Source organism: Crocuta crocuta, unplaced genomic scaffold (assembly GCF_008692635.1).
Source record: "Crocuta crocuta isolate KB4526 unplaced genomic scaffold, BGI_CrCroc_1.0 scaffold130, whole genome shotgun sequence".
Taxonomy (NCBI): domain Eukaryota; kingdom Metazoa; phylum Chordata; class Mammalia; order Carnivora; family Hyaenidae; genus Crocuta; species Crocuta crocuta.
Window position 1 is genome coordinate 17337646 of NW_027527920.1, and position 25937 is coordinate 17363582.

The following is a 25937-nucleotide window of genomic DNA, read 5'->3' on the forward strand; positions in this document are numbered from 1 at the left end:
TATTATAAAGCTGCTAAGAGAGCAAATCTTACAAGTTCCCATCATGAGAAAAAAAATTCTGTTGTATATTGTGATAAATGTTAGATTTATTGTAGTGACTATTTTGCAGTATATACAGATATTGATTCATTATGTTGTATACCTGAAATTAATATGATGTATGTTTATTATACCTTAATAAAAAAAGTATATGAATGGGTAAGTGTAGGTAAATATCTGAAAGAAGTTTACTGAACAGTTATCGCTGGTTCACTCTGAGAACTGAGATTGGAGGGTCAGGGTTTTTCACAAGTTACTTTAAATACTTTAATAAATATTATGGGTGACAGATGTGTTATGTATATCGGTTTTTATTTACAATTAAAAAACTTAAGAATATAAGATTAAATATATAAAAGTGTTACTATTTCCTCTAAAATAATAGTATTCCTGGTTTTAATCATTGTGCTATAATTATATAAGATGTTAATGTTTGGGGAAGTTGGCTTCTTTTTCTCCACTTGTCCTATTCTCTTTCTCTCTCTCCCTCTTTCTCTCTCTCCCTCCCTCCCTCTCCTCTCTTTCTGGCATTCCAGCTACACATAAATGAGACTGCTTGAAATTTTTCCATAAGTCGTCCTTTTCATCTTATGTACATTCTACCAGTATATATTAAAATTTATGGAGCTTTTCTCCGATCATCTTCAGTCACATATTAAGCCCATCAAGTCATCTTTAATTCAGATATTATATTTTTCAGTTCTATACGTATTTTAAAATATACATTTGATTCAGTTTTATAGTTTACATTTCACTACTGAGATTCTCCCCCTCCCGGTTACTCATTATGACCTTATTTTCCTTTTAAGTCCTTGAACATCTTTATAATAGCTGCTTTAATTTCTCTGTCTGATGATTCCAAGATCTGGCTTGTCTTGTGGTCAGTTTCTATTAATGACTTTTGATACCGGATCACATTTTTCTGTTTCTTTGCATGTTTAGTAACTTTTTCTTGTATACTAGACAGTGTATGTGGTACATAATTGAGACAGTAAATTCTATTATCTTTCCGTGAGAGTATTGATTTTTGTTTTAGCAAGTTTTTAACTTAGCTGAACCTTCTAGCTATTGCCTTTCATATATGTAGTTCAAGGATCAGCTAAGAAGTTGGGTAGAGTTCATGTATCGATTTCAAGGGACTTCTGGGACATCTTTCTTTCAGAGATTGATCCCCTCACTTTTTAGTTATGCTGTTAGCCTCAAACTAGGTCTTCAGCTTCCTCAAATGAGTAAGATGTCAGATGTCTGAATTCTAACCATACCACCATATGAACTGTGAAGTACAACCAGGGAAAAAGCCATGTAAATAAAGAGGCATCCTACCCTATACAATTCCTTCTTTCAAAGATTGACTCCCCTTTACTTTCTGCTTGCTTGTGATAACTCTATAGTGCTTTCAAATAGTTGTTTTTATAATTTTTTGGAATATAATTATTCTCTGTAAAAGGAACAGTCTAATATACTCTATTCTGCCATTACCCTATTATTTTTATTTTCCATGGATATGGCATAGGATTAAACAACAGCAACATAAAAGACTTCTACATTTTTTCATGAATGATGGCAAGAGCTTATCAAAATTTCTAAAAATATTGAGTATATTACTAATCTTATTTTTTTCTTCTTTTTCTTGTAGACAAGAGATGATTTCCTAGGTCAAGTGGATGTTCCTCTTTATCCATTACCGGTTGGTATAGATGTCCATGATTTTAATTTTTAAGTTTATTATTTTTTCTAATAAATAATTATAGATACACAATATAATAAATGTAAATATTTGATTTGTAAAATGTATACTATTATTTCTTGACCATATTATTTTCTGAAAACTCATCCCAATTTTCTATTTTAAGGATTTTTAAAGTATTTATTTATTTTGAGAGGCAGGGGAGGGGCAGAGAGAGGAAGACAGAGAGAGAGAACCCCATGACAGGCAGAGAGAGGAAGAGAGGGAATCTCAGGCATATTCCACACTGTCAGCACAGAGCCAAGGATGGTGCTCCATCTCACAAACCTTGAGATCATGACCTGAGCCAAAATCGAGTCGTATGTTTAACAGACTGAGATGGAGCTCCACTGAGATGGAGCCTAAAGTGGCAGCTGACAGAAATATAGAAGTCAGTTGTGTAGAGAAAGAGCCTGGAAGGAGTGAGAGGTCTCAGAGTGAGGTGACCACAGAAGCTCTGAGAATGATGGGCTGTCCCAGTAAGAGATGTGAGAGCACCAAAAGTTGAACATTGACCCTTAGTCATTGTGGGTCTATCAGAGGAGAAGACAGACAAAGAAAAAAGAGGGGTGAGGAGAGGGGGAAGATAAAGGAAGATAAAGTCATGAGACTTTAAGAGTTCCAAGACTGAATGGGTAGTTAGTGCAAAAAGTAACAAAAAATAAAGAACAGTAAAAGCAAAGGGCTGTTTAACTTGATAAGGAAGAGAAGTAAGTATTCTTTACTATATCAGTCTCTTGAGATATTTATCGACTCTACAGTCTTTAGATATCACAAGCTTTTGATAACATATTTAATCCAGTCTTGCTCTCCAGGCCGTTTACTCTTTTGTTCTCCTAGAATGGCCCCTACACTCTAACCACTCTCCTGTGTTTTACTTCTTCCCTCTATGGCCTCCACAGTGCACACCTGCTCAGCTTGTTTGGTACTGAGGCGTGGTCTCACAGCAATTCCTAGGGCTCAGGAGAGTGAAAGCACTACTTGTTATAAACATTAAATGAGCTAAACCCCACTTTTTCTCACTTCTAACTTCAGCCAAGGCTTAGATCATAGTTCATGAAGATTTCCTTAAAAGTACGTTTTTGGTGTTGGACATCTATCTTGAAAACTTACTGTTTTATTCTAGACAGAAAATCCAAGAATGGAGAGACCATATACATTTAAGGATTTTGTTCTTCACCCAAGAAGGTCAGTAAATATAAAATAATAACATACTGTTTTTTTTAATTTCATTATACCAAGTAGCCTCTTTGGAGATTCAAAGCTTAAACTGTAAATAAGCTACTTTTAAATATTGTTTTTGAAAGCTTTACTTTTTATTTCTGATTAAAAAGTAATATATGCACAGTACAAAAATTCTGAAAATACAGAAAAGTGATCATATCCCTTTTGGAAAGACTTGTCCCCCTAATATTTATCAGACTAGAAAGTGGAAATTTGTCATTATTGTTTTATTATTTATTTTATATCTTAAAATTTATATAATTTTGTCATACTGTCTTTTCAAAATGACAAGCATTAGTTCAGCCAAAAGCAATATCTAACTTGATATGCACAAAACCAATTTCAGAAAAACCTNAACTCAAATATTTAGAGAAAATAACTTGAACTTGAACTAAAATTTAAAACCTGAATAGCATGTTCATAATTCCATTTTTATAAACTGAATTACTTGAGTTTTGTTAAAATTTTTGTTTAAGCTGTAAATAAAACTCCTTTTTAAAAAACCCCTCCTTTTAATACTCTGTACCACACAGTCAAGTAAAATCTAGTGAGGATGTATGGATTTACTGTCAAAAAAGTCAAAGTCAAAATAAAGAAGTACATCTGCAAAAACAAAAGTATTTGTCTTGTTTTTTTTTTACTAGAAAATCTAGTTTTACTAGAAAACTAGAAAATGCATTTGAAAAATATACAATGGGAACTGAGTAAAATTTTTCATTTAAGAAATTTAATTAACTCTTTGTAATATAAATTACAAATATATAAATTATTAAAGCAAAATAAAAATGACAGTACTCTGTTAATATTTATTTTCTGTAAGAGAAGTCACATATTTCACTTTTGTAGAAATCTTGGAATATATATTTCTTTTCTTCCTGATTGTGGCATCTTCATAACAAGAATAAATGTTTCTTCTCTTTTTTAATTGCCCGAGTAGCCTACTTATTACTTTGTCAAATGCTTTCTAGTATCTTTCTCTTTAAAAAATTATATAATAATTTACATCTTCTGTCTGTACAGACCATCACTGCAAGTGCAGAAAGAACTTGAAATCAAATAGAAAATGTACTACATTCTTACCCTTTTTGAGCCTCATTAAGTCCAACCCCACAAGCTTATTGTCTAGTTTGAAAGACATGAAAATGTCACTGTAAAGAAACTCTTGTATAAAACATTATCTGAGCAAGTTTTCTGTATCCATCTGTTATAGCAACAAGTCAGTATTCACTCCCCTTTAACAATGGAGACACAATCCACGTAAGTGGCCTTGGAAATAAACAGCAGGGATTCTATTGGCCACTTAGGAAAGCTAGTTTCCAAATTCATAAGAACTGTACAAAGAACAACCAAAAGATTAAGGGAGGAGGCATTAGATGGGGTAGGGGAGGGAGCACCTTAAAAAAAGGTTTTTTTTACATTTATTTATTTTTGAGAGACAGAGACAGACAGAGCCAGTTGGGGGAGGGGCAGAGAGAGACACACACAACACAGAATCCGAAGCAGGCTCCAGGCTCTGAGCTGTTGGGGGAGGGGCAGAGAGAGACACACACAACACAGAATCCAAAGCAGGCTCCAGGCTCTGAGCTGTCAGCACAGAACCCGAAACGGGGCTGAAACTCACAAACCGTGAGATCATGACCTGAGCTGAAGTCGGACACTTAACTGACTAAGCCACCCAGGTGCCCCGGGAGGGAGTACCTTTTAAAGATAGAATAAAAGATAAGATCTCTTATAAAGAAAGTCAAAGGGTAATTGGTTACATAGCTGATATCTATAAAAAACACCAAAATAACTATACAGAAAGTTAGGACAAAGGAAGGACTTCTTATATAATTGGCGGGGGCAATAGACAGTTTTAAAAATTTTTAAATATGAATACAATGGACAGCAACCTTTAGCCTGGACAACTCATGATGCAAAAACATTATTCATTACATTATAAAATAAAATAGATAATTAGTGTGTGACAGACTCAAACAGCTGTCAAAGAAAGACGGTAGGTTTCAGACAGTTATCAGGCCTTTTGCTCTCCACTTTTCTATCATGCTATACAGTATGACTAGATAAGTATCCCCAAAATGTATCTTTGAGGATGCTTTCCCTGTCCCCTAAATTCTCTGGCTTCATAGAGTATGCAAAATCTAAAGTTCTGTTGTTTCACATGGACCTCATCATCTGGATCATCCCTACCCACTCTATGTATAAGCCAGCCAAACCTAACAATTACCCTTTCCTTCTATGTATCCCAGGTTTTCCATTCATATCCTCATGTTTCACTCTTTTCTCCACTCATATGCCTTTCTGTTCACTGCCACAGATCAAAATTCTCCCCAGTCTATTAGCACCAATTCAAATGCAACTCGTTCCTGTTCTCCCTGATCTTTTACTCAAACTTCCTTAGCATCTTATTTATTTAATAACAGTATTTATTTATGTCTGTTACTTTTTCTCCACCACATGCTCCTTTTCCTAGCTGTCTTCTGTAGTAGAGGTTGTCTTTGCGGGTCTCCTCTAGTAGCTAGTAGGTATTCATTAACCTCTTGTTAAATGAGTGCTTTTCTTCTTAAGTGTTAAAGTTTTGCGAATAATTATTTTCTTTTCCACAGTCACAAATCAAGAGTTAAAGGTTATCTGAGATTAAAAATGACTTATTTACCTAAAACCAGTGGCTCAGAAGAAGAAAACACAGAACAGACTGAAGAGTTAGAGGTGAGATTTTATAAATACTTGGTTCAACTAAAAAGAAAATATCTCATTTCTTACTTTACTATACCTTGAAGAGAAAATAACTTTATTCAATGAAGTTAATATGTGCAATAAGAATTATTTACCTTGGTATTATTTTACCTAATCATCCATTAAACATTTCTTTCTTCTGAGGACATTTCTGTAGAATGAATGGCCATTATTGATGGCATTCTTAAAGGTTAACAAATAGGGAATATAATGTTTATAAATAAAAACACTTATTGTAATTTAGCTATTAACTCATTCTGGTTTTTCAGGGTTTTTTTAAAACCATGTCATATTCTCCTCTAATAAAGTAAGACTATAATTTACTATTGTAAGTTAAATATATAGAAATTTTAAGGAGACTACTGATTGAGAACTTTTTATGAAATGTATTTCTTGTTACTTTTCCTCTCATAGTTAGGATGAGGATTGGAGGATTCATAGTAAAGAAGGAGAATGGGGGGGGGTGGAATTCAAGTGATCTAATAAAAGGGCATATTTATTTGGGGCAAATAGAATTTAACATTTCATGGATGACAAAATAAGAAGAAGTCCAAGTCAAGTATTTGGGCAGAGCTACATGCATTGAGGGTGAGTAAGGAAGAAGCAGAGAGCATGTATTTGGAATAGGATTAGATAGGGATTTAGTGACTGGAATCCTAGTCTCAAGCTCTGGTACTAGTGAGCCCAGTGACTGTGTGTCAATGTCTCTGAACCACAGTCTCTTCTTTTGTATAATGACTGTTGTACCAGATGACCTTTAGGGTTTCTTCCAGCAGAAAAATTCATGATTTGAAGAGGGGACAAAAGAACCCTGTCTCTTGAATTTCCCACTGACACAACAACACTTACTGAAAGTACATAGTATATTAGTACCAATTTGCTTTGGAGAGTTTGTTCGTTTTAGAGAGAGAGGGGCAGAGAAAGAGAAAGAGAGAGAGAATCTTAAGTAGGCTGCACACTCAGCACAGAGCCTGATGAGGGGCTCAATCTCACGATTATGAGATCATGACCCTGAGATCATGACCCGAGCTGAAATCAAGAGTCAGATGCTTAACCAACTGAGGCACCCAAACACCCCTAATTTGGAGAGTTTTCTTGCATGTGCCTTCCTCAACAGTCATGCCTCTTTGGCTCAGGATCTGGTTAGGTCTCCAGAAGAAGTGTGAACGTAAGGGACCTCCCAAACACTGGACGCTACCTCAGATACCCATATACCTTGGGACAGAAAGCTTGAGAACAAACCACCTTTTGCAACAGGGCTTTCTGGGCATTTTTTATATGCACTGATAAGATTTTACTTTGTGGGAGAAATCTGTAATAATAGAAGGAAAAAAATTATTTAAATCACAGAATATACTTAACCCTTATTTGGGCAACCAAAAAACTTGGTATCCTCTCTTAAGGCTGTATTTGTTTATTTGAGTACCTTTTCTTTTCTAGTTTTTCTCTAGCTTATCATATAATAATCACTTTTTAAAAATTCAAGGTATTTATTGGCTCGAAGTTTTGCTACCTGGCATTTTGGTGCACGGGGTATCTGCATAATGGAATTCTGTTTGAAATGAAGGATGCCTGCTATAAAGAAAGCAAATTCTTTATTTAGTAACTTAAAAAAACTTAACAGCATTTCAGTTCAGCGTTTCAGTAACCTGCTCCAAGTTTTGCCCACACACACATATCATAGGTACCTTATTCACAGTTCAGTGTCTGTGGGTAGAGTTCCTTCACTTCATTTTGTGGCCTCAGGTCTCAATGTTTGAGTTCCCTCAGAATGCACCTTATAATTTCAGTAGATGTAAGTATGTAGAAGTTTATTTATGAAAGGCACTAGGAATTCAAACACATGAGTCTTTGCTTATTTATCTTCTGTGTAGCTAATGACCAGAGAAGTCTTGTCTTTGACATCTAGCTTGTGACTGAATATATAAAAGTCTACTATTTAAAGAAAAACAATTGGCATTTTCAAAATGCCAGGCAATTTGTATTCCTTAGTATGTCAAAGTCTAGCTGTAATAGATTATTGTTTAACATTTGATTTTTGTACCCTTTGCAACTTTAGATTTAGTTGTACATATTTTACAAGATTAACATATAATATAATGTGTGTTGTAGTTCTAAATGCTTTCTTTCTGATATTTGACTCCATTAAGTTGTTGGCAATCACACACTAGCTTATCAGTAATTAAACAACAGTGATACTTAGAAAATATTTCATGAAGAGTATTAGCTGATACATGTTTAATAGGGAGACATTCTATACAAAAAAAGAAGAAGAAAACTCAGCCTTTCTAAACAGTATTCAAATGTATAACTGCATTTCCTCAAACTTGAAACAAGTTTTTAAAAAATGGGCCTTCAATTAAATTAGCTTTTCTCCTTCTCAAGTTAACTTCGAAAGCATAAATACACTAAGTAGACCTTTAAGAGAGAAATCTTTAAGAAGATTTTAAAGAAATAATCTTGGGGTGCCTGGGTGGCTTGGCTGGTTAGGAAACTGACTGTTGGTTCTGCTTAGGTCATGATCTTGCAGTTTGTGGGATCAAGCCCTGTATTGAGCTCTGTGCTGACAGCATGGAGTCTGCTTGGAATTCTCTCTCTCCCTCTCTCTCTGCCCCTTCCCCACTTGGTCTCTCCCCCCAGTAAATAAACATTAAAAAAATAAATAATATTGTGGTACCATTTTCTGAGCTCTAAACATTTTTACAATCCTTTACAGCAAGAATGAGGACCCTTTTGTTAATAAATTTCATTAATTGACAGAAAAATAATCAATGACCATATTTTTAAAAACAGCCTTTTTTCAAGAGAGCAAAGTATAAAAATTCAACTCACGTACTTTTAAAATAGAGACCTGAGAACTAAAATTCGATTTAATATATACAAGACTAATTTTTAGGTATGTAAATCCTATATTATGATCATTTAAAGAAATGGAAAGGAGAGAGAAAAGGAAGGAAGGTAAACATAGATGGAGAGAAAAAAAGGATAAAGAGAAAGAAGAGAATGGAGTAATAAAAAGAAAGAAGTGAAATTAAAGAGATGTTGCTTCCATAGAAGAGGTAAAAAGGGGGTTTCCTGGGTGGCCTCCACTTTGGCTCAGGTCATGATCTCACAGTCCGTGGGTTCTAGCCTGCTTCAGATTCTGTGTCTCCTCTCTCTGACCCTCCCCCGCTTGCTCTCTCTCTCTGTCTCTCAAAATAAAAAAGACATAAATTTCTTTTTTAAAAAGAAGAGGTAAAAAGGAAAAAAAAAAGAGTAAGAAAGAAAAGGAGTGAATTTTACTTCCCATCCAGATCCCTGTTTTCCAGAAAAATTCTTTGTTTTCCTCTCTCCATACCCACTGCCCACCTTGTTCACCTTCTGTCCTGCTTCAGTCTAGAGCCCTCCCACCAGACCAGCCAGACGTCAGCCTTGCTGCAGAAACTCCCATCCTTTTCTCCCTGATGTCAGAAAATATTCCTTTCCTTCCCAGCTCTTCTCCCTGATCCTTTCTCATCAGATTTTGCCTTCCAACATTAAAGAATTCCCTTCCACTTTCTAAGCCATCAGCTGGCTGGCAAACAACAATCCTTCAGTGCCAGATCCCCACCCAGTGCCTCGAAAGAAAGACTGTATATATTAAGGAAATTATTTTCTTGCCTGTTAACTATGGTATCAAGTATGTTTCCTAGTTTCCCATTTTTCTTTCCACTTTGATTTGGTAGTTTTTTTCATGTACAAATTTGGGAGTTTTGTAGTCAAGTTTATCAATCATCCTTTTTGTATTTAAAGGCTCCCCCACTCTTAGAATATATTTTTTAAATTCCCCAAGCTTTGTTATAATACATGTTGTTTTTACTTTCTAACATTTAAACATTGCTTAGTCTATAACATCCTGGTAGAAGGTAGCAACCCAGATAATTTTTTTCTTTTTTCTAAGTAATTTGCCTATATTCCCACAAGTCTGAAATATCTTTATCATATCCTAAATTCCTATAAATTTGAGTCTCTTTGTGAGATTTCTAATTCATTATATTGAGCCGTCTGTCCATGTGTGTACCAATTATTGTGGTATGTGATATAATTTATTCAGTAGGGTTAATCTTCACTCCTTTTTTTTAAGCTTTATAGAGTTTTTAATTTTTTTTTTAAGTTTATTCATTTATTTTTGAGAGAGTGCGCATGCATGCACGTGAGTGGGGTAGGGGGAGAGAGAGAGAGAGAGAGAGAGAGAGAGAGAGAGAACCCCAAGCAGGCTCCGTACTGACTCAGGGTCCACTCTCACCAACCNCGCACGTGAGTGGGGTAGGGGGAGAGAGAGAGAGAGAGAGAGAACCCCAAGCAGGCTCCGTACTGACTCAGGGTCCACTCTCACCAACCGTGAGATTATCGAGTAAGAAGCTTAACCACTTGAGCCACCCAGGCACTCCTTTATTTTTCTTTAGAATTGTGCTGGTTATTCTTGCTTGTTTGTGTTTCTGTTTGAACTTGAGAGTTGCCTTGTCCCATTATTTTTAAAAATCTGTAACGTAGTTTTATCGGCATCTTGGCAACTTTATATATTAACTTGGGGAGAATTTACACCCTCGTGAGACTGAGTCTTCCTAACCAAGATCATATTATATCTTTTCATTCATTCAGGTCTTTCTTTATGTCTCTTTTGGAGAATTTTTAAGTTTTTTTTCACTCATTTATTTCTCCCTTCATAGCCTTATTTGGTAGGACCTTTCACTACTGCCTCTTCTGTTAGGAGGTTCCTTATATAAAAATATGCCATTAACTTATCACCCTTTCAAGTAATTCCTTACCCTAATCTCCATAGCTTAAGCTTCATGTATATTTGCCCCTCACTGTATCAGAGGAAATTTCCAATGCCTTCTTGTCATTTAAACAACACAAAGAAAACAAACAAAACTATTTCTTTGGCTGTTTTATGACCTGACCAAAGTGCCTTTCCATGGTCCATAGGAGAATGAGAAAAATCAGACTGGAGAATCATAATGGATTTTCAGTTATTAGAGAGTTGACGGTAGCAATTATTTCTACATTATATGCCTTTCCTGCCATGCCTATACATATTTGAGCTTCGTTTATTGATGTTTTTTTTCAGGTCTCCAGTAGTTGTTGATTTCCATTATAAACAATGTGCTTTCTCTGGAGGAAAGACAGAATTCATGTCCTTCATTTATTTGCTTATAATTTATAGAACAGCCTAGGGTTACATTAGTTTAAACTGTTTCTCAGTTTCTCAATGGTTTCCATAATTATCTGTTTATTTAGAAGTTTTTCTGTCTTTTTTTTTCCTATTAGGTATGTTTTAAAACTTATTTGAAAAAAGTTAAAAATTTCAAGCAGAGCTTAAATGTTATTATTTTGTCAGAAAAAAAATCTTCATTATCATAAAATATTCATATTATGGTCTTAAAATAGTCACTGTGCAAATTCTGTCCTTGCATAATTTCTGGAACTGGTCATACTAAATCTCTTTTTAAATTTCCTCCAGCATAATTTATAAGGTGAAAAACATCAAGCATAAACTTAATTGTTACCACTCTCGTTTTCAGCCTGGCTGGGTTGTTTTGGACCAACCGGATGCTGCTTGCCATTTGCAGCAGCAACAAGAACCTTCTCCTCTACCTCCAGGATGGGAAGAGAGGCAGGATATTCTTGGAAGGACCTACTATGTAAACCATGAATCTAGAAGAACACAGTGGAAAAGACCAACCCCTCAGTATGTGCTGGTGACTTTCACAGTTGTAATCTGAATACATTTTGACCACAGATTTTCATTTTGAAGTCATATCTCAAATGGATTCATAATAGTATAGGGGTCCATTAACTCTAAAAATATGAGGATTTTTATGGTTCGGGACTTTCAAAATGCCATTCTGTTTCTTTTATTAAGTTTAATTTGATGATATTCAAAATCACTTGAGTCCAAATGCCACTCTTCTAATTGCTTCTTTATTTTTAATTACTTTATAGCCACAGAAGGATACATTTTTCTATTCAGACTGGTTTAGAAAATGTTAGAAATTTTTGTAGTTTGTTACTAACGCCTAATAAACTGTTAACTTCTACAATACACTATTTTTAAATATACTCCTAAATATACTTGTAAAATATGGAGGGCTGAATAACAAGGGTCTTCTGTTAAACACTCATTTGCCAGTCTGGTCAATGTATACATAATTTCTGTTGCACACAGATCAAGGATAGAATGACCTTTGAGGTATTCTAATTGATGTCTCCTCAGTGATATTTTTCTTTTATTATCATCAGACTATATATTTATAAATACACATTCACAAATGTCACATTACATTTATTATCAGATACCCTTTCATTTCTCCTCTCTTATAGCCTATGAAGGCTTTCTTTAGTCTTCTACTTAAAAAAAATTTTTTTTAATATTTATTTATTTTTGAGACAGAGAGAGACAGCATGAGTGGAGGAGGGACAGAGAGAGAGGGACACACAGAATCTGAAACAGGCTCTGAGCTGTCAGCACAGAGTCCAATGCAGGACTTGAACCCATGAACTCTGAGATCATGACCTGAGCCAGTCAGACGCCTAACTGACTGAGCCACCCAGGCTCCCCTTTAGTCTTCTACTTTTTGACAGAGACTTAAAATTTTCTTATTTGTCCATTAACCTTCTAATTTTGGGCTTTGGTATTTTGTGTCTGATACAGTCCAAGCACTTTCATAGATATTTTCTGTTCTCAGATCCTTCTAAAGTAAATCAGTGATCATAGTTCTTCATGGCACAGAGGCATCAATCTCTGTAGAGACCTGTACAGATTGGAAATCTGAAGACACTATAGAAATCTACAAAATCATCCTACTGCATACCTCAGTACTATGCAAGCCTGACTTGAGCAGAAAACATTTCTTTCACTATCATTAATGTCATTTTCAGCTAGCCTAAATCACATATATGGGGGGAAAACCTGAAGCATTCCCTTAAGACCATCTGTCAAAATGACATTTTCTTCAGCAATAGTATAATAAGAACTGATCTTTCAACTATCCTGGGCTCATATGGCATTAAATAAATTAACAATAATTTTGTTATTAAATATTTGTATAAAATTCTTGATCTGATGGCCTGGTTGTAGTAAATGCAAATAGCTAGAATACTAAAACTAATTAATGGGGTAATGGTGTTCAGTGTGATTTATATAACTTTCCTAAACCCAGACACACCTTTACTATTATAATTTTTCAGACCAGGCCTATTTCTGTAAATGATCAAAACCAGATACTATTTAATCTGTAATCTATTAAGTTTTTAATTACAGTGTTTCTTATATGATCTTTCATTTTTCCCTCTAGTATGGGGAACTCAACTCTTGGCTTAAGATCGATTCTCGAAAATGTTACTGTCTGATTCATGAAGTTGTATAAGTAATTCTTAAAGTTTCTTTTTTATAATCTCTCTAGAACTACTTTAGATTTTACTCATATAATAATAAGGCAAAATAATAATATAATAAAATTATTTATGAAACTCTCAGGTATATTTATTCAACAAATATTTTTTAGTTCCCTTCTGTGTCATACATTATTGTATATGCATGGTGATGAAGTAAAATATCAAAGTCAGACATGTCACACATTTTCACAAAATGCTAATTCCATAAGGTGGTTTGAAGATTCCAAAGTGCCCATGACCTAGTCTGTGCATGTTGAAATAGCCTTGGCCGAGACAGTGAATTCTGATATGAGGTATTTTTTTTAATAGTCACTCCATCTGTGACTCTCATTTTAACTGTCTTCAGACATGGATGATGGCTTGTATATCTCTAATACAGGGACAGCCTAACAGATGCTGAGAATGGGAATATTCAGCTGCAGGCACAACGTGCGTTTACCACCAGGCGGCAAATATCTGAGGAGACAGAAAGTGTTGATAATCGAGAGTCTTCTGAGGTAGAAATGATTTTCTTGTTCTTATTGATAGACACATGTTAAAGCAATAGATTAAAATATATGTGGCTTAAGATTATTCTGTTTATTTTAGAGCTGGGAAATTATAAGAGAAGATGAAGCCACCACGGATAGCAGTCAGGCCTTCCCATCACCTCCAGCATCAAATAACTTGGATGTTCAGACTCATCTTGCAGAAGAATTGAATGCCAGACTCACTTTTTGTAGAAATTCAGCCACCGGACAGCCAGTATCCAGCTCAGTAAGATGCTCTTAGATGTTGTTGTACCTTCAGGATTTTATATTATATGTGTTATTCAGTTCAGTATCTAACATTTACATGAAACTTTGTAAGTATTGCAAAATGTAAATTTTGTAAAATTTTATCCCTGGTTTTATTGAGATGTAACTGACAGACATTGTACTAGTCTAAGGTATACAACATAATGATTTAATATATGTATACATTATGGCAAAATTATTACCACACTAAGCCTGGGTAGCATTCATCACCTCTCATAGCTACAAAATGTTTTTCTTGTGATAAGAAAAGTGTTGTCTTAAATGGCATGTAATAACGTGTTAGGGACTTTAGGACTTTACAGTATGGTCATGTTTCAAATATCTCCACTAATAGTATGGAGCAGAGTCATGGATAATCCAAATGCTCATTGGAGTCTAAATGTCCATTACATAAACCAGTGCCTTCCAGCCAGAGAGTCCCAGGAACACACTTGTAATTTAACAATTTAGGTTTATTACTGATTTCAGTAAAGAGAACACACACCATGAGTGTCTCTATAAGAGAATGTTAGGAAAGACTTGAAGGATTTGAGTTCATGTTAGGCGATTTTGAGGAAGGTTTAAGGAAGTAGGATTTTGCTCTGCATTGAATGCCGTCAAGAAGCAGGGGCGATTCTGTGATTGGTATCTCACATCTTATGTACAGCGAGGCTAAAGCTATAATTAGTAAAAAAAAGCAGCAGTCACTCATATTTGCCAATAGAGAGATGTTTAGTATTTTGTGGCTTGGACAGTGTTTGTGTTTTGTCTGTGTCCAGGAATGATTGCAAAGTGGTCTTGATTTTGTCTTGACCCTACTGATGGGTGCGAGGCCAAGTCCTGCCTGTCAGGGGCTACTTTTCGTCTTCTCAGTTATACCACATCTGTCACTGGCACACGTGTGTGAATAAGAGCCAAGGTACTTTGACTAAACAGGGGGATAGATGGTATTGTCTCTCCAGCAACCACTATCAAAATTGGTACCCATGGAGTTCAGAGGCTAATATTCCAACAGACACTGCCATGATGAGATCTCTGTGTCCAGTTCTCTCAGGTGTATCATCAAGGGAGACCTTTCAGTGGAAGACAGAGATTATTCTCTGAGGATCTATAGTCATTTCCAGTTGGCGTTTCCCCACTTTTCATTCGATCAGAAAATGTTTATTGAGGGCTACTATATGCAAGGCATTGTGTGCTGGCTAAAGTATCAGCACACAGCCAGGCCTGTTGGTTTAAGTATTGCCTGTGGTTGCTTTCTCATTACACTGACGGAACTGAGGAGTTTGTAACAGTTCTGTATGGTCCACAAAAAAAGATTTACCATCTGGACCATACCAGAAAAAGTTTGCTGACTTCTGTGTTAGCATCTTCTTCAAGAAACTTCAGTGTAGGTAGTTCTGTATAAATACCTCTGTGAATATCCGAGAGCAGATCGAACTTCCTGCTTCCTTTCCCTCCTCTCTTCCGCCTGACTATTCTATCTTCCACTTATTTCATTTTATTTTTTCATCAGAGGCATGGGAATGGTCAAGACATAGAGGATAATCCATACTGATTTGCTGGTGATAAATCACAGAAGCTCCTGTTCCCTTTCCTTCAATTATTTTGTTTATTTATAAAAGTAACACATGGCATTCATACAATGGAATACTATGCAGCCATGAAAAGAATGAAGTGGCTTTGAATGTACATGTTGTATGGAGCAATGCCTAAGACATATTGGTCACTGAAAAACAGGAAGGTACAGAGCAGTGTGTTTGATATGCTACCCTTTCTGTAAATTTTCTACATGACAAAATAAATAGGTGTATCATATTTCTTGAAGATAAAACAGGAAACTGCTAATGTTCGTCATCTCTGAAGAGAGGAACAGAATGAGCAGGATGCGTGTTTTGTGTACTTTCTGAATTTCATGCCATGTGCATAATAATTTTTTTTAATTTATTATTGGGACACCTGGGCGGCTCAGTTGATAAAACATCTGACTTTGGCTCAGGTCATGATCTCCTGATTCATAGGTGCAAGCCCCACATTGGGCTCTGTGATGAGAGTTCAGAGCCTGAACCCTGCCTCCAGATTCTGTGTCTCCCTTTCTCTCTGCCCCTCCCCTGCTCATGCCCTGTCTCTCTTTCTCTATCTCTCTCAAAAAATAAACACTTAAAAAATTAAAAAGTAATAATGATTTAATATTTCAAAGTTTTCTATGGTCACAGTTAAAAATTCAAACAGTATTGAAATATAATATAAAAATCAACCTTCCATCTTACCTCTAGCCTATGCTCCCTCAGTTGCTGTTAATGGTTTGGCATATATTGTGCTTAACATTTTCTATATATTTATAAACATATATGTACACACATATATTATTATATCATTTTTTAACCTGAGATCATCTTTTTCACTGTTCTGTTATAAACATTGGACCATTTCAGTAAATGTAGATATACTCGTTTTAAAACTAACAAAGAAGTGGGGTGGCGGGGTGGCTCAATCGGTTAAGCAGCTGACTCCTGAATTTCAGTTCAGGTCATGATCTCACAGTTTGTGAGTTAAAGCCCTGCATCAGGCTCTGCACTCACAGTGTGAAGCCTGCTTGGGATTCTCTCTCCTCCTCTCTGCCCCTCCCCTACTCTCTCTCTCTCTCAAAATCAAAATATAATTAAAAAAAAATTAAACTAACAAAGAAGAATTATCAAACATCATTCCATTGTGCAAGTAACCTTTAATATATTTCACTAGTCTCCTATTTTTTAATTTTTTTACATTTATTTATTTTTGAGAGACAGAGTGAGATAGAGAATGAGCAGGGAAAGGGCAGAGAGAAAAGGAGACACAGAATCCAAAGCAGGCTCCAGGCTCTGAGCAAGCTGTCAGCACAGAGCCCGATACGGGAACATATATTTGGCACACGGGTGGTATCAAGCACCCGGTGCCTTGACACAGAGTCTCCACACCACTGTTCCTTCTACCCCCTCAGTCCCCTCCCCCCATTACCTTATCTGCCATTCAGAGAGAAATCACAAGCCTAAAGCTATTGTCGCTTTTCCTTTTTTATAAGAATCATTCCAGCAGAAGAGGCAGCTTACAAGCCTATACTTTTGAGGAGCAGCCTACACTTCCTGTGGTGAGTTTTATCTTCTCCCCTCATTGTCAGTAAAAACAGGAAACTCAAAAACTTTTTTTCTTCTTTGGACACTGAATAGAAACATTTGACTGCCTAGCAGTGAACCAATCCAGTACAGAATCTAGGTTCTTAGAGATGAGGTTCAGGGGAGGGGAACTGGGGGAGGTAGACCTTTTAGAGATGAAATGGGGCAACTCTGTCCCCCACAGTAAGAAAGCAAGGTCTCTGCACTGGTGACTGTGGGTGATATCTGGGCTTTTCTGCTGTGGCACTGTGCTGGCTAGAGGCGGTCTGCAGGCAGTGTATAATTCACAGTTGTGTCCAGTTGCCTGTGCTCTGTGCACTGGCCCCTGCCACCAAGCAACAGTGCCTGCCCATACATGAAGCGTCACATCAAGGCTCAGTCACATGGACGGGTATGCACTGGTATTGCCAAGCTCCGTGGCCAAGTTGGGTGGAGTTTATCAATCCTTTGCTCTCCTTTCCCTTCAGACTTGTGCCCACGTCCACTGAGGCCTTCTGCCTCCTTCTCAGATCTTAACAGCCCCATGCCTGGACTGCTGACCCCCTTTTGGTCTCCCCCCCTCATCTTTTTCCTGGATCAACTCTCAATACTTTTATCTCCCCTTTACACAGCCCTTGCTTGTGTTTGAAACCAAATGAAAATGCCCAGGTTCCCAGCCCCTTCAGCCTACCGTCCTCATCCACCCACAGAAACCTCTGGCTACCTTCACCCCTGTCCCTGCTTTTTCTTCCAAACAGTCTGCCCCCTTTTCTGATCCTCTCCCTTCTCTGTGTCTTATGCATTCCATTTCCCCACTTACAATGTCTCACCTTTTTTCACCAATTGTAATTTTGAATGGCAGTCTATACATTATTTTTGAAAAGTGAGGATTGTTTTTGCTTTTATGGAAATTCCAGCATGGGGATGCAGAGAGGCTCAAAATTCCTTGAACCAAGAGTGGCTCATCCATCTAAAAAGGTGGCCCTGCACAAATAGAGGGACACAGTCCCATGCTGAGGAAGGAGGGGGGCCACGTACCTGTGCAATTGGCCCAGTCAGTATTGACCCTCTACAAGAGAGAAGATGCCACAGAAAGACTGCCCTCACCAGCGTCATTCTCACTGTTGCCATTTGCCTGGCCGCCTCCACTAGGTGGGAGCCTGCTTAAGTGGAAATCCATGGTATTTTTCCCTCTGTGTTGTAATGTCCTTCTACAAGGAAAATGTTGCATTTCTAACTGACTGACAGGCATTCATCCTAGAAACAATGTTAGTGCATTAGATGAGCAGCACAATCTAGAGATGATTTATATTCATCTGTACTTACATCTATTTCTATTTTTATTTGTACTAGAAAGGTGATTTCCATACCTTTTTCTTCTCAATACATTGATAAGGGTTTTTTTTAAAAACAGTTTTCATGATATACAATCTGCATACCATAAAATCCCCTCATTTTTAAGTGTACAAATAAAGGAATTTTAGTAAATTTCTACAGTTGTGTTAACATCACCACAATTCAAGTTTAAGAACGCTTCATCACCCCAAAAAGTTCCCTCAGTCCCAGCATCTGCTTCCCGGCCAGGTAACTACTCATCTACTTTCTGGAGCTACACTTTTACCTTTTCTAGAAATTTCTTACAAGTGGAATCATCCAGTATTGTAGTTTGATGTCTGGCCTCTTTCATTTAATATGATGTTTCTGAGATTTAACCATGCTATGGCTGGATATCTCAGTAGTTCATGATATTCTATTGTGTAGATGTATCTACTACATTTCATTCATCTACCCAGCAGCTGTTGGGCCTTTGTAAAACTAAGCAACTTTAAATTCCATTATTTTGTAGACTTAATAGCTCATCATTACTGTCAGCAATGTGTATCTAGCCCCGGTGTGTCTAGGGACAGTGTATGTGGTAAACAGACCAGTCGTAATAGTTTTTATGTATAAGACACTTTGAGGAACCAGGCCAAACCTTGAAGAATCCAAAATGGAAGACCAAATTTGGACTATTTTGAGTAAATCTGGAAATAATCAAATCTCTTTGTTTATTAGTAATAACTCCTAAGTAGCAACTTCCCAGCCCTTACAGAAAGAAAGCCAGGGTAATTTTGACTCAGCACACATGGGTGATAAATTCTGTAGTTAGACTACCTAGTTCAGATCTCAGCTCCAAATTAGCAATGTATCTGTTAGGAAATTACCCCCAGTGCTCTAAGCTTCAGTTTCCTTGTAAATAAAAATGGGCCACTAATAGCAATTATCTCATTAAGATTTGTGTGGAGGTTAAATGACAGGATCTGTGTTAAAGCATTTAGTGTGTGATCATCATTGCTGTCATGTTTTATTAATGTTGGTACAACGTTCATCATCATGGCCTGTTCTGTTCTTTTTTTAAGTAAAATGTTTTACAATTCATCTCATACACCTTAAAATATAAGTTAAAACTCTATTCATTTTAAAGAGAGATAGCAGTGAAAATAGGAGGTGGTCCTTTTAAAAGGATTGTTTTTAATTGATATTCAGTTTTCCTGTTCTTCTTCACTTTAGCTTTTGCCTACTTCATCTGGATTACCACCAGGTTGGGAAGAAAAACAAGATGAAAGAGGAAGATCGTATTATGTAGATCACAATTCCAGAACTACTACTTGGACAAAGCCCACTGCACAGGTACCCTGCAATCTATCTGTTAACTTGTTTTCTTACATAGCCATCACATTCCTATGGAAGCTATTACATCACTTTGTAGTATATACTGGACACTGCTAGCATCTTGTAATTGTTGGCGAGCATCAGTGCTACGATTTCCTACAGAGCTCCAATACACATGGTTACCACTTGTTACCATGTAAAACAAGTCCAACTGGGAATAAAAGGACAGAGTAAATGATTTTGGTCGATTGGATCATTTTGTAATTTAAATGCTTAAAGATCATTATTTCTCTAAAAGATAATCTTAGTGATCAGGAGCTGTTCAAGAAATTTGTGACAGTGACATTTTGTTCTGGGCAACAGTGAGTGCCTTTTGTGATATTTCCTTATAAGTGTTTAGAAAAAAATTTTATTTTATCTTTTTTTTAAAGTTTATCTTATCACCATTTCTCTTACTGAGAAATTTTTTAACACTGAAGAGTACACAGAATAATAGGGCAAATACCCATCTTCTTAACACCCAGAATTTACTGCCATATTTGTTTCTAGACATTTTAATTTTTAAGGTAAAATCTTATATCAGATAAAAAACCAAATTTGTTTTAGCCAAACACTTGGTCTACCCAGAGGGAAGCACCATCTTAAGTCTGTTGGGTATTCTTTCAGTATGTATGTATGTATTTAATTTTCTATTTTGGCTTAAACAAACAGAAATTTCCTTCTTCTAGTTCTGGAGGCTGGAAGGCTGAGTTGAGAGTGCAGCAAGTTGGGTCCTGGGGAGGGTCCTCCTCTGAGCCGCAGACTTCTATCTTTTTGCATTGTCCTCCCACACTTCCTCCAGTCTCTTCTACACACTTACATAGAGAGCTAAACAATGCAAAGTAGTGTTATGTTCCTGTGTTTCAAATTTTGCCAAGATGTCCTATTATGTAATTCTAAATCTTTTTTGTGCAACGTTGTTTTAAAATCCTATCCCTGCCCTTTAAATACTGATCCAGTGTGTTTCTTTTAACTACTGCCTAATATTTCATCATATGAATATATTACATTTCCATTATCCATTTCTACAGTGGGTATTTGCCATTCATTTTGCTTGCCCAGTATTTGAAGCCACTTCTGCATCTGGGAAATCCCCCACAATGTGTGTGTTTTGGGTAAGCGGAGACAACCTCCTCTAACTGGCACCATGGCTTCCCTTGCAGCTGGGGCACAGTCCCTCTGACCTAGCTTCCTCAGTACAAACGTGGACTGTGACTGCCATCTTACGGATCAAGAATTAGCTGAGAAATTATAAAAGTTATTTTAAAAACAAAGTTTGACAAAACATTTTATGAGAGACGTGAGTCTGCAATGTTTAGATCTATGTTTGCAGGCTGTTAGCTTTTAACCGCAGCCATTTGTGTGTTCTCTGTAAAACATGACAACATGACTTAATTAATGTGCTAGGCCACCGTGGAGACCGGTCAGCTGCAGCCCTGCCAGGGAACCACACGCCCACAACCACAAGTTCTCCTGAGTGATTCAGCACAACAGGTGACCCAGCCGGCTGAAATGGAGCAAGGATTCCTTCCTAAAGGCTGGGAAGTCCGGCACGCACCAAATGGGAGACCTTTCTTTATCGACCACAACACCAAAACTACTACCTGGGTAACTTAAATACTCTCTGGTCTGAATTTAGAGCAACAATCTTAACTCTTACGTACAGTTCCCTATAGCCTTAAAGTGTGCATTAATATAACCTATATTTCCTACTGTTCATTTGAAGATACACTGAATTCTTAACAGTATTATTTCTACTCAAGATATATTTATGCCCATTTTTAATATTTTTAGGGTTTGTCATGGAAATACACTTACTTCCTGTTTTAAATTTCTTTTAACACAGTAGAATAAATGCTTAGAAAGATATTAAGTAATAATCCTTAACCTTAATATGTTGGTTTGTAGTTCCAAAGTACTTTTGAAACTGCATCTCATTTAATTCCCAGGAAACCTTGCGAGGCTAGGTAGAATATTAGTTTTATTTTAAAAGAAGGCTTAAAGTTGTTTTGTAGTTGACTCACCACTAATAGAAAACTTACAGAAAATCAGAAACAGATGACTAGATTTTGATTAATTTACTTAAAAGATCAAAATACCTTAATGATACTAAAATACTTTAACAAATTACATAATAAAAGAATATTAAAGCAATAATATATATAAATTAACCCAAACATTGAATTTTGTTCTTTTTTTAGCAATTTGAATTGACTTTAATAACCTTTTTGAGCTTACCTTCCTAAGCTTTAAAAAATAAATTTAACACCTTGACAGACAGGTGCCAAAAAGCATGCTCAGGGCCTCAGAAATAACACATGGTCTAGTTTAATGTCCCTTTCATTCAGCAATTTTTATTTAGAGAAGAGACCTCTGTAGTGACACAATCCCTAAAGAATGGGGCAAAGTACTCTGAATGGTTTCCGTGAAAGAGATGAAGTGTAACACTGACCCTACTCTGAGATCTGAGAACTGAATATTGTAGCCTTCGAATGATATGTTTTAGACAGAGAAACTATCATTTCACAGTTGAAGCAAGTGAAATAAAAGTAGACTTTTAAAAGAGAATATCTTAAATATCAATTGATATTAGAAAACATAGTAACAAACTTTCTTGATTTTAAAACGTGTGTGTGTTGGTTTTTTTTTTTTTTTATTTACTCTACCAAAAAAAGGAAGATCCAAGACTGAAAATTCCAGCTCATCTGAGAGGAAAGACATCACTTGATTCTTCCAATGATCTGGGGCCTTTACCTGTAAGTTTGTAGAAATGCCAGCAATCTAACCCGTCTGTCTCCAACATTTTGTATTTTGGAATACAGTAGTTTTTCCACAACTATAAGTAGTGTTATTTTAAAATGTTGATGCCTTCTACTAAGAATGGAATATGGAAACTAACCATGAAACCAATGCCATTTTTTTACCCATACATCTAAAACCCTTTCCTAAAATAATTGAAATATATTTTTCATTATAGCCAGGATGGGAAGAAAGAACTCATACAGATGGAAGAATTTTCTATATAAATCACAGTATGTGCAATGAGACTTTTCATTACATAATTTTTTGTGATATTGAATGTTATGCAGGAGAATAAAGAACACTTTTTTTTCTCTCCCTCTTCAGATATAAAAAGAACACAGTGGGAAGATCCCCGGTTGCAGAGTGTAGCAATAACTGGACCAGTAAGTCTCTTTGTATCAGTATGCTCTGATGGGATTTTCCTCTCACCTGTCTTTTCAAGTGTGAATGGTCAAGGGTATAATCCCACAGACTTTGAGAGGAAGGCATGTCTGCAATTCTGTTTTCTCCCACTACCCGCACTCAAGGTCTCAATGGATTGAAAAGAGGTATAAACTCCTTGTCCTTACCCTTGCAATAGCTTTAGGAGACTAGTGAGCCAGGTAGCCAAATGCCAAGGCAGTGGGCCCCTGTCCTCAGGCTGGTACTTGCTTCTGCCTGAAAGAGAATGTTGGCAATCCTCAGCAGATCAGAGAGGAGCCAAGAATGTACCAGAGGAGAAAGTAGACAGCATCCTGTCAACTCCAGGGGCATGTGTTGAACTTTTTGGTAGAAATTACTATAAATGCTGGCCTGTAAAATACTCACATTTAAGTATAAATATTATTGTGTATAACGTTTATACTGCTCTTGAGTCAGTTTAATGATAGGAGAGTCATTTTCTTTTATACAGCTACTTGTTCCATTTTTAGTTTTTGAGATTTTAATTATTTTCTAATTCACAAAAACAAATGTAATTGAAGATCCAGTTCTTTCAGATTACTCTTTAGTCTCCATGTTTAGTCTTTTAAAATAATGGGTAAAAAAGGCAACTCCTCAGAGTTCAAGGAAAAAATACATTTTTCAAATTGCTCCCTTAAAGGAGAAATCACTTTGAAGGTCTCTTTAGAAATGGAAATTTTCATTTCTAATATTTCTCTACTTGGAAGAAATTTCCTGTTTCTGGCTTTTTGCATTTCAAGAATATTGCATGATGAAAATTACAGCCATGGGAATTGCTGAATACAATTTAATCTTAAACAGAGAAATTAAAAAATTTTAAGTTTTGTATTTGTTTTTCTGCAAATTAAACTTTTCTTTCCAAATATTCTCTTTTAATGCCTTTAACTTATGTTCATAAAATATCCAGAAGGAAACTTTAAAAATTGTTCCAGAATAAAAACAACCTAAACCTTCTTTATTTTTCCAAAATTTTCAACTCAAGGCCGTGCCCTACTCCAGGGATTACAAAAGAAAGTATGAGTTCTTCCGAAGAAAGTTGAAGAAGCAGGTTAGTTATATTTATATTGAGTTCTTAGGAATGATTGGTCTGTAGACTGAAAGTGTGGGAAATGCATGTTTAAAAGTAAAAGTAGAGGGGCACCTGGGTGGCTTAGTCGGTTAAGCGTCCACCTTTCGCTTAGGTCATGATCTCGCGGTTCGTGGGTTCGAGCCCCGCGTTGGGCTCTGTGCTGACTGCCAGCTCAGAGCCTGGAGCCTGTTTCAGTCTGTGACTCCCTCTCTCTCTGACCCTCCCCTGCTCGCGCTGTCTTTCTCTCTCTCTCCTAAAAATAAATAAAAAACATTAAAAAAAATAAATAAATAAAAGTAAAAGTAGAGAATTTATTCTCTATTTTAACAACTTTGAATAGTTTCTTGTGGGGAATGTTTGCTTTTTCTTGACCACTCAGTGTTACATATCATTAGAGACCACAATTATATTGTATATTGTGTCTTTCCTTATTTTCCAAGATACCTTGTAATATAGAACAAGTCTTTTCAAGTTTGCTTTTAAAGAGCTCTGATCTGGTTTCCTAGTAGGGTTTGTGGAGCTTGGGCTTAAATATGAGGAAGAGCAGTTCAGGAGATGATCCCCCAGCCTGATCTCTGATTATGTAGGAGGACTCTCTAGATTCCTTTTCTGCTTGGACTGTGTTTTCCAGTCACTGTTATTCATTCCTTACAACTTCAAATATATCATATCTTTTCAAAATCTGAAAATACAACTGTGATTGTCACAGTGCTCTTGTTGCTGGTCTCCTCTTATCAGATATGTTCAGTATACTTTACTTTTTTTCTATCACCACAAATTTAATGTTTGGAACTACACTCATCATCTGCCCATCTATTTCATTTCTGTTGGTGATGACCGTTTTGCAATGCCTTTCTAATTTGCTCATACTTTCCCCCTTTCCCTGCAGTTTAGGAATAGTACCACTAGGTGGCTATATTGGGTTACACTTTTCTTGCATTCTAAGCCGGAAGCTTGCTTTTCCAAAGATTCAAGATGGTGGGTCTGCTACCACAGATTTTTTTCATCCAAAACTTAACAAAGAATGAAATACAATAGTTGTTTAGTGAAAATATCTTGTACCTTAATGAAGGCCTAAAATATCAGCAACTTTTTAAACTCAGCCTCAATAATAACTGTATAAAAATTGCTCCTGGAAATTTGTCTTCTACTTAAAATTCTTTGGGATATTAACAGTTTGTTGATCTATTGTTCTGGTAAATATTTTAACTTTTTTAAATATTTTTTAAACATTTATTCATTTTTGAAAGACAGAGAGACAGAGCGTGAGCAGACGAAGGACAGAGAGAGAGGGAAACACAGAATCTGAAGCAGGATCCAGGCTCCCAGCTATCAGCACAGAGCCAGACGCAGGGCTCAAACTTACAGACCTCGAGATTATGACCTGAGCTGAAGTCAGACACTTAACCGACTGAGCTACTCAGGCTCAGAACCCTAAATATTCTCACTCTTAATGAAAATATGCTGATAGAATAGAAGCACTAGCGTCTCCACTTGCCACTCTGAACTCTTACAAGCATGTTACAGTATCTAACTGTTGAAGTCTTCCAGGCAGCAGGAGATATGGAACATACCTTCATAAACAGGTCACAGAACACAGAAACCGCAATGAAAGCGGTAATACTTATTAAGTTCTCACTGCAAATCAGACATTCTTCTTAGCAAGTTACATGTATTGATGTAGAATCTATACTAACTGTATAAGGAAGAGACTGTTATCACATTTTGTAGGTGAAGAAACTGAGGCACAGAGAGATTTGGTAATGTGATCAAGTCCTGTGGTAATTAGTGGCAAAGCTGGACAAGTGGTCTTGCTCCATAGTCCATGTTCTTGATCAAAATTACATATATAGGTGATTAAGAGAGAAAGTTACCCAGAATACAACAAA

The 25937-nt window shown here is 36.3% G+C and overlaps 1 protein-coding gene across 6 annotated transcripts in view; it reads left to right on the forward strand.

Moving 5' to 3' along the window:
• Window positions 1-25937, forward strand: part of NEDD4 (NEDD4 E3 ubiquitin protein ligase) — a 134625-nt gene that overhangs the window by 93599 nt on the left and 15089 nt on the right. For 3 of the 6 annotated variants that reach the window (XM_077748212.1, XM_077748219.1, XM_077748186.1), the window contains 13 exons: window positions 1676-1726; window positions 2892-2953; window positions 5596-5698; window positions 11269-11435; window positions 13521-13638; window positions 13730-13897; window positions 16976-17041; window positions 19596-19715; window positions 21144-21344; window positions 22412-22492; window positions 22714-22768; window positions 22863-22921; window positions 23962-24027. In XM_077748212.1, the coding sequence (XP_077604338.1) occupies window positions 1676-1726; window positions 2892-2953; window positions 5596-5698; window positions 11269-11435; window positions 13521-13638; window positions 13730-13897; window positions 16976-17041; window positions 19596-19715; window positions 21144-21344; window positions 22412-22492; window positions 22714-22768; window positions 22863-22921; window positions 23962-24027 (1317 nt within the window). The remainder of the gene's footprint in view (window positions 1-1675; window positions 1727-2891; window positions 2954-5595; window positions 5699-11268; window positions 11436-13520; window positions 13639-13729; window positions 13898-16975; window positions 17042-19595; window positions 19716-21143; window positions 21345-22411; window positions 22493-22713; window positions 22769-22862; window positions 22922-23961; window positions 24028-25937) is intronic. The other 3 variants (XM_077748202.1, XM_077748194.1, XM_077748206.1) reach the window with 3 other exon arrangements.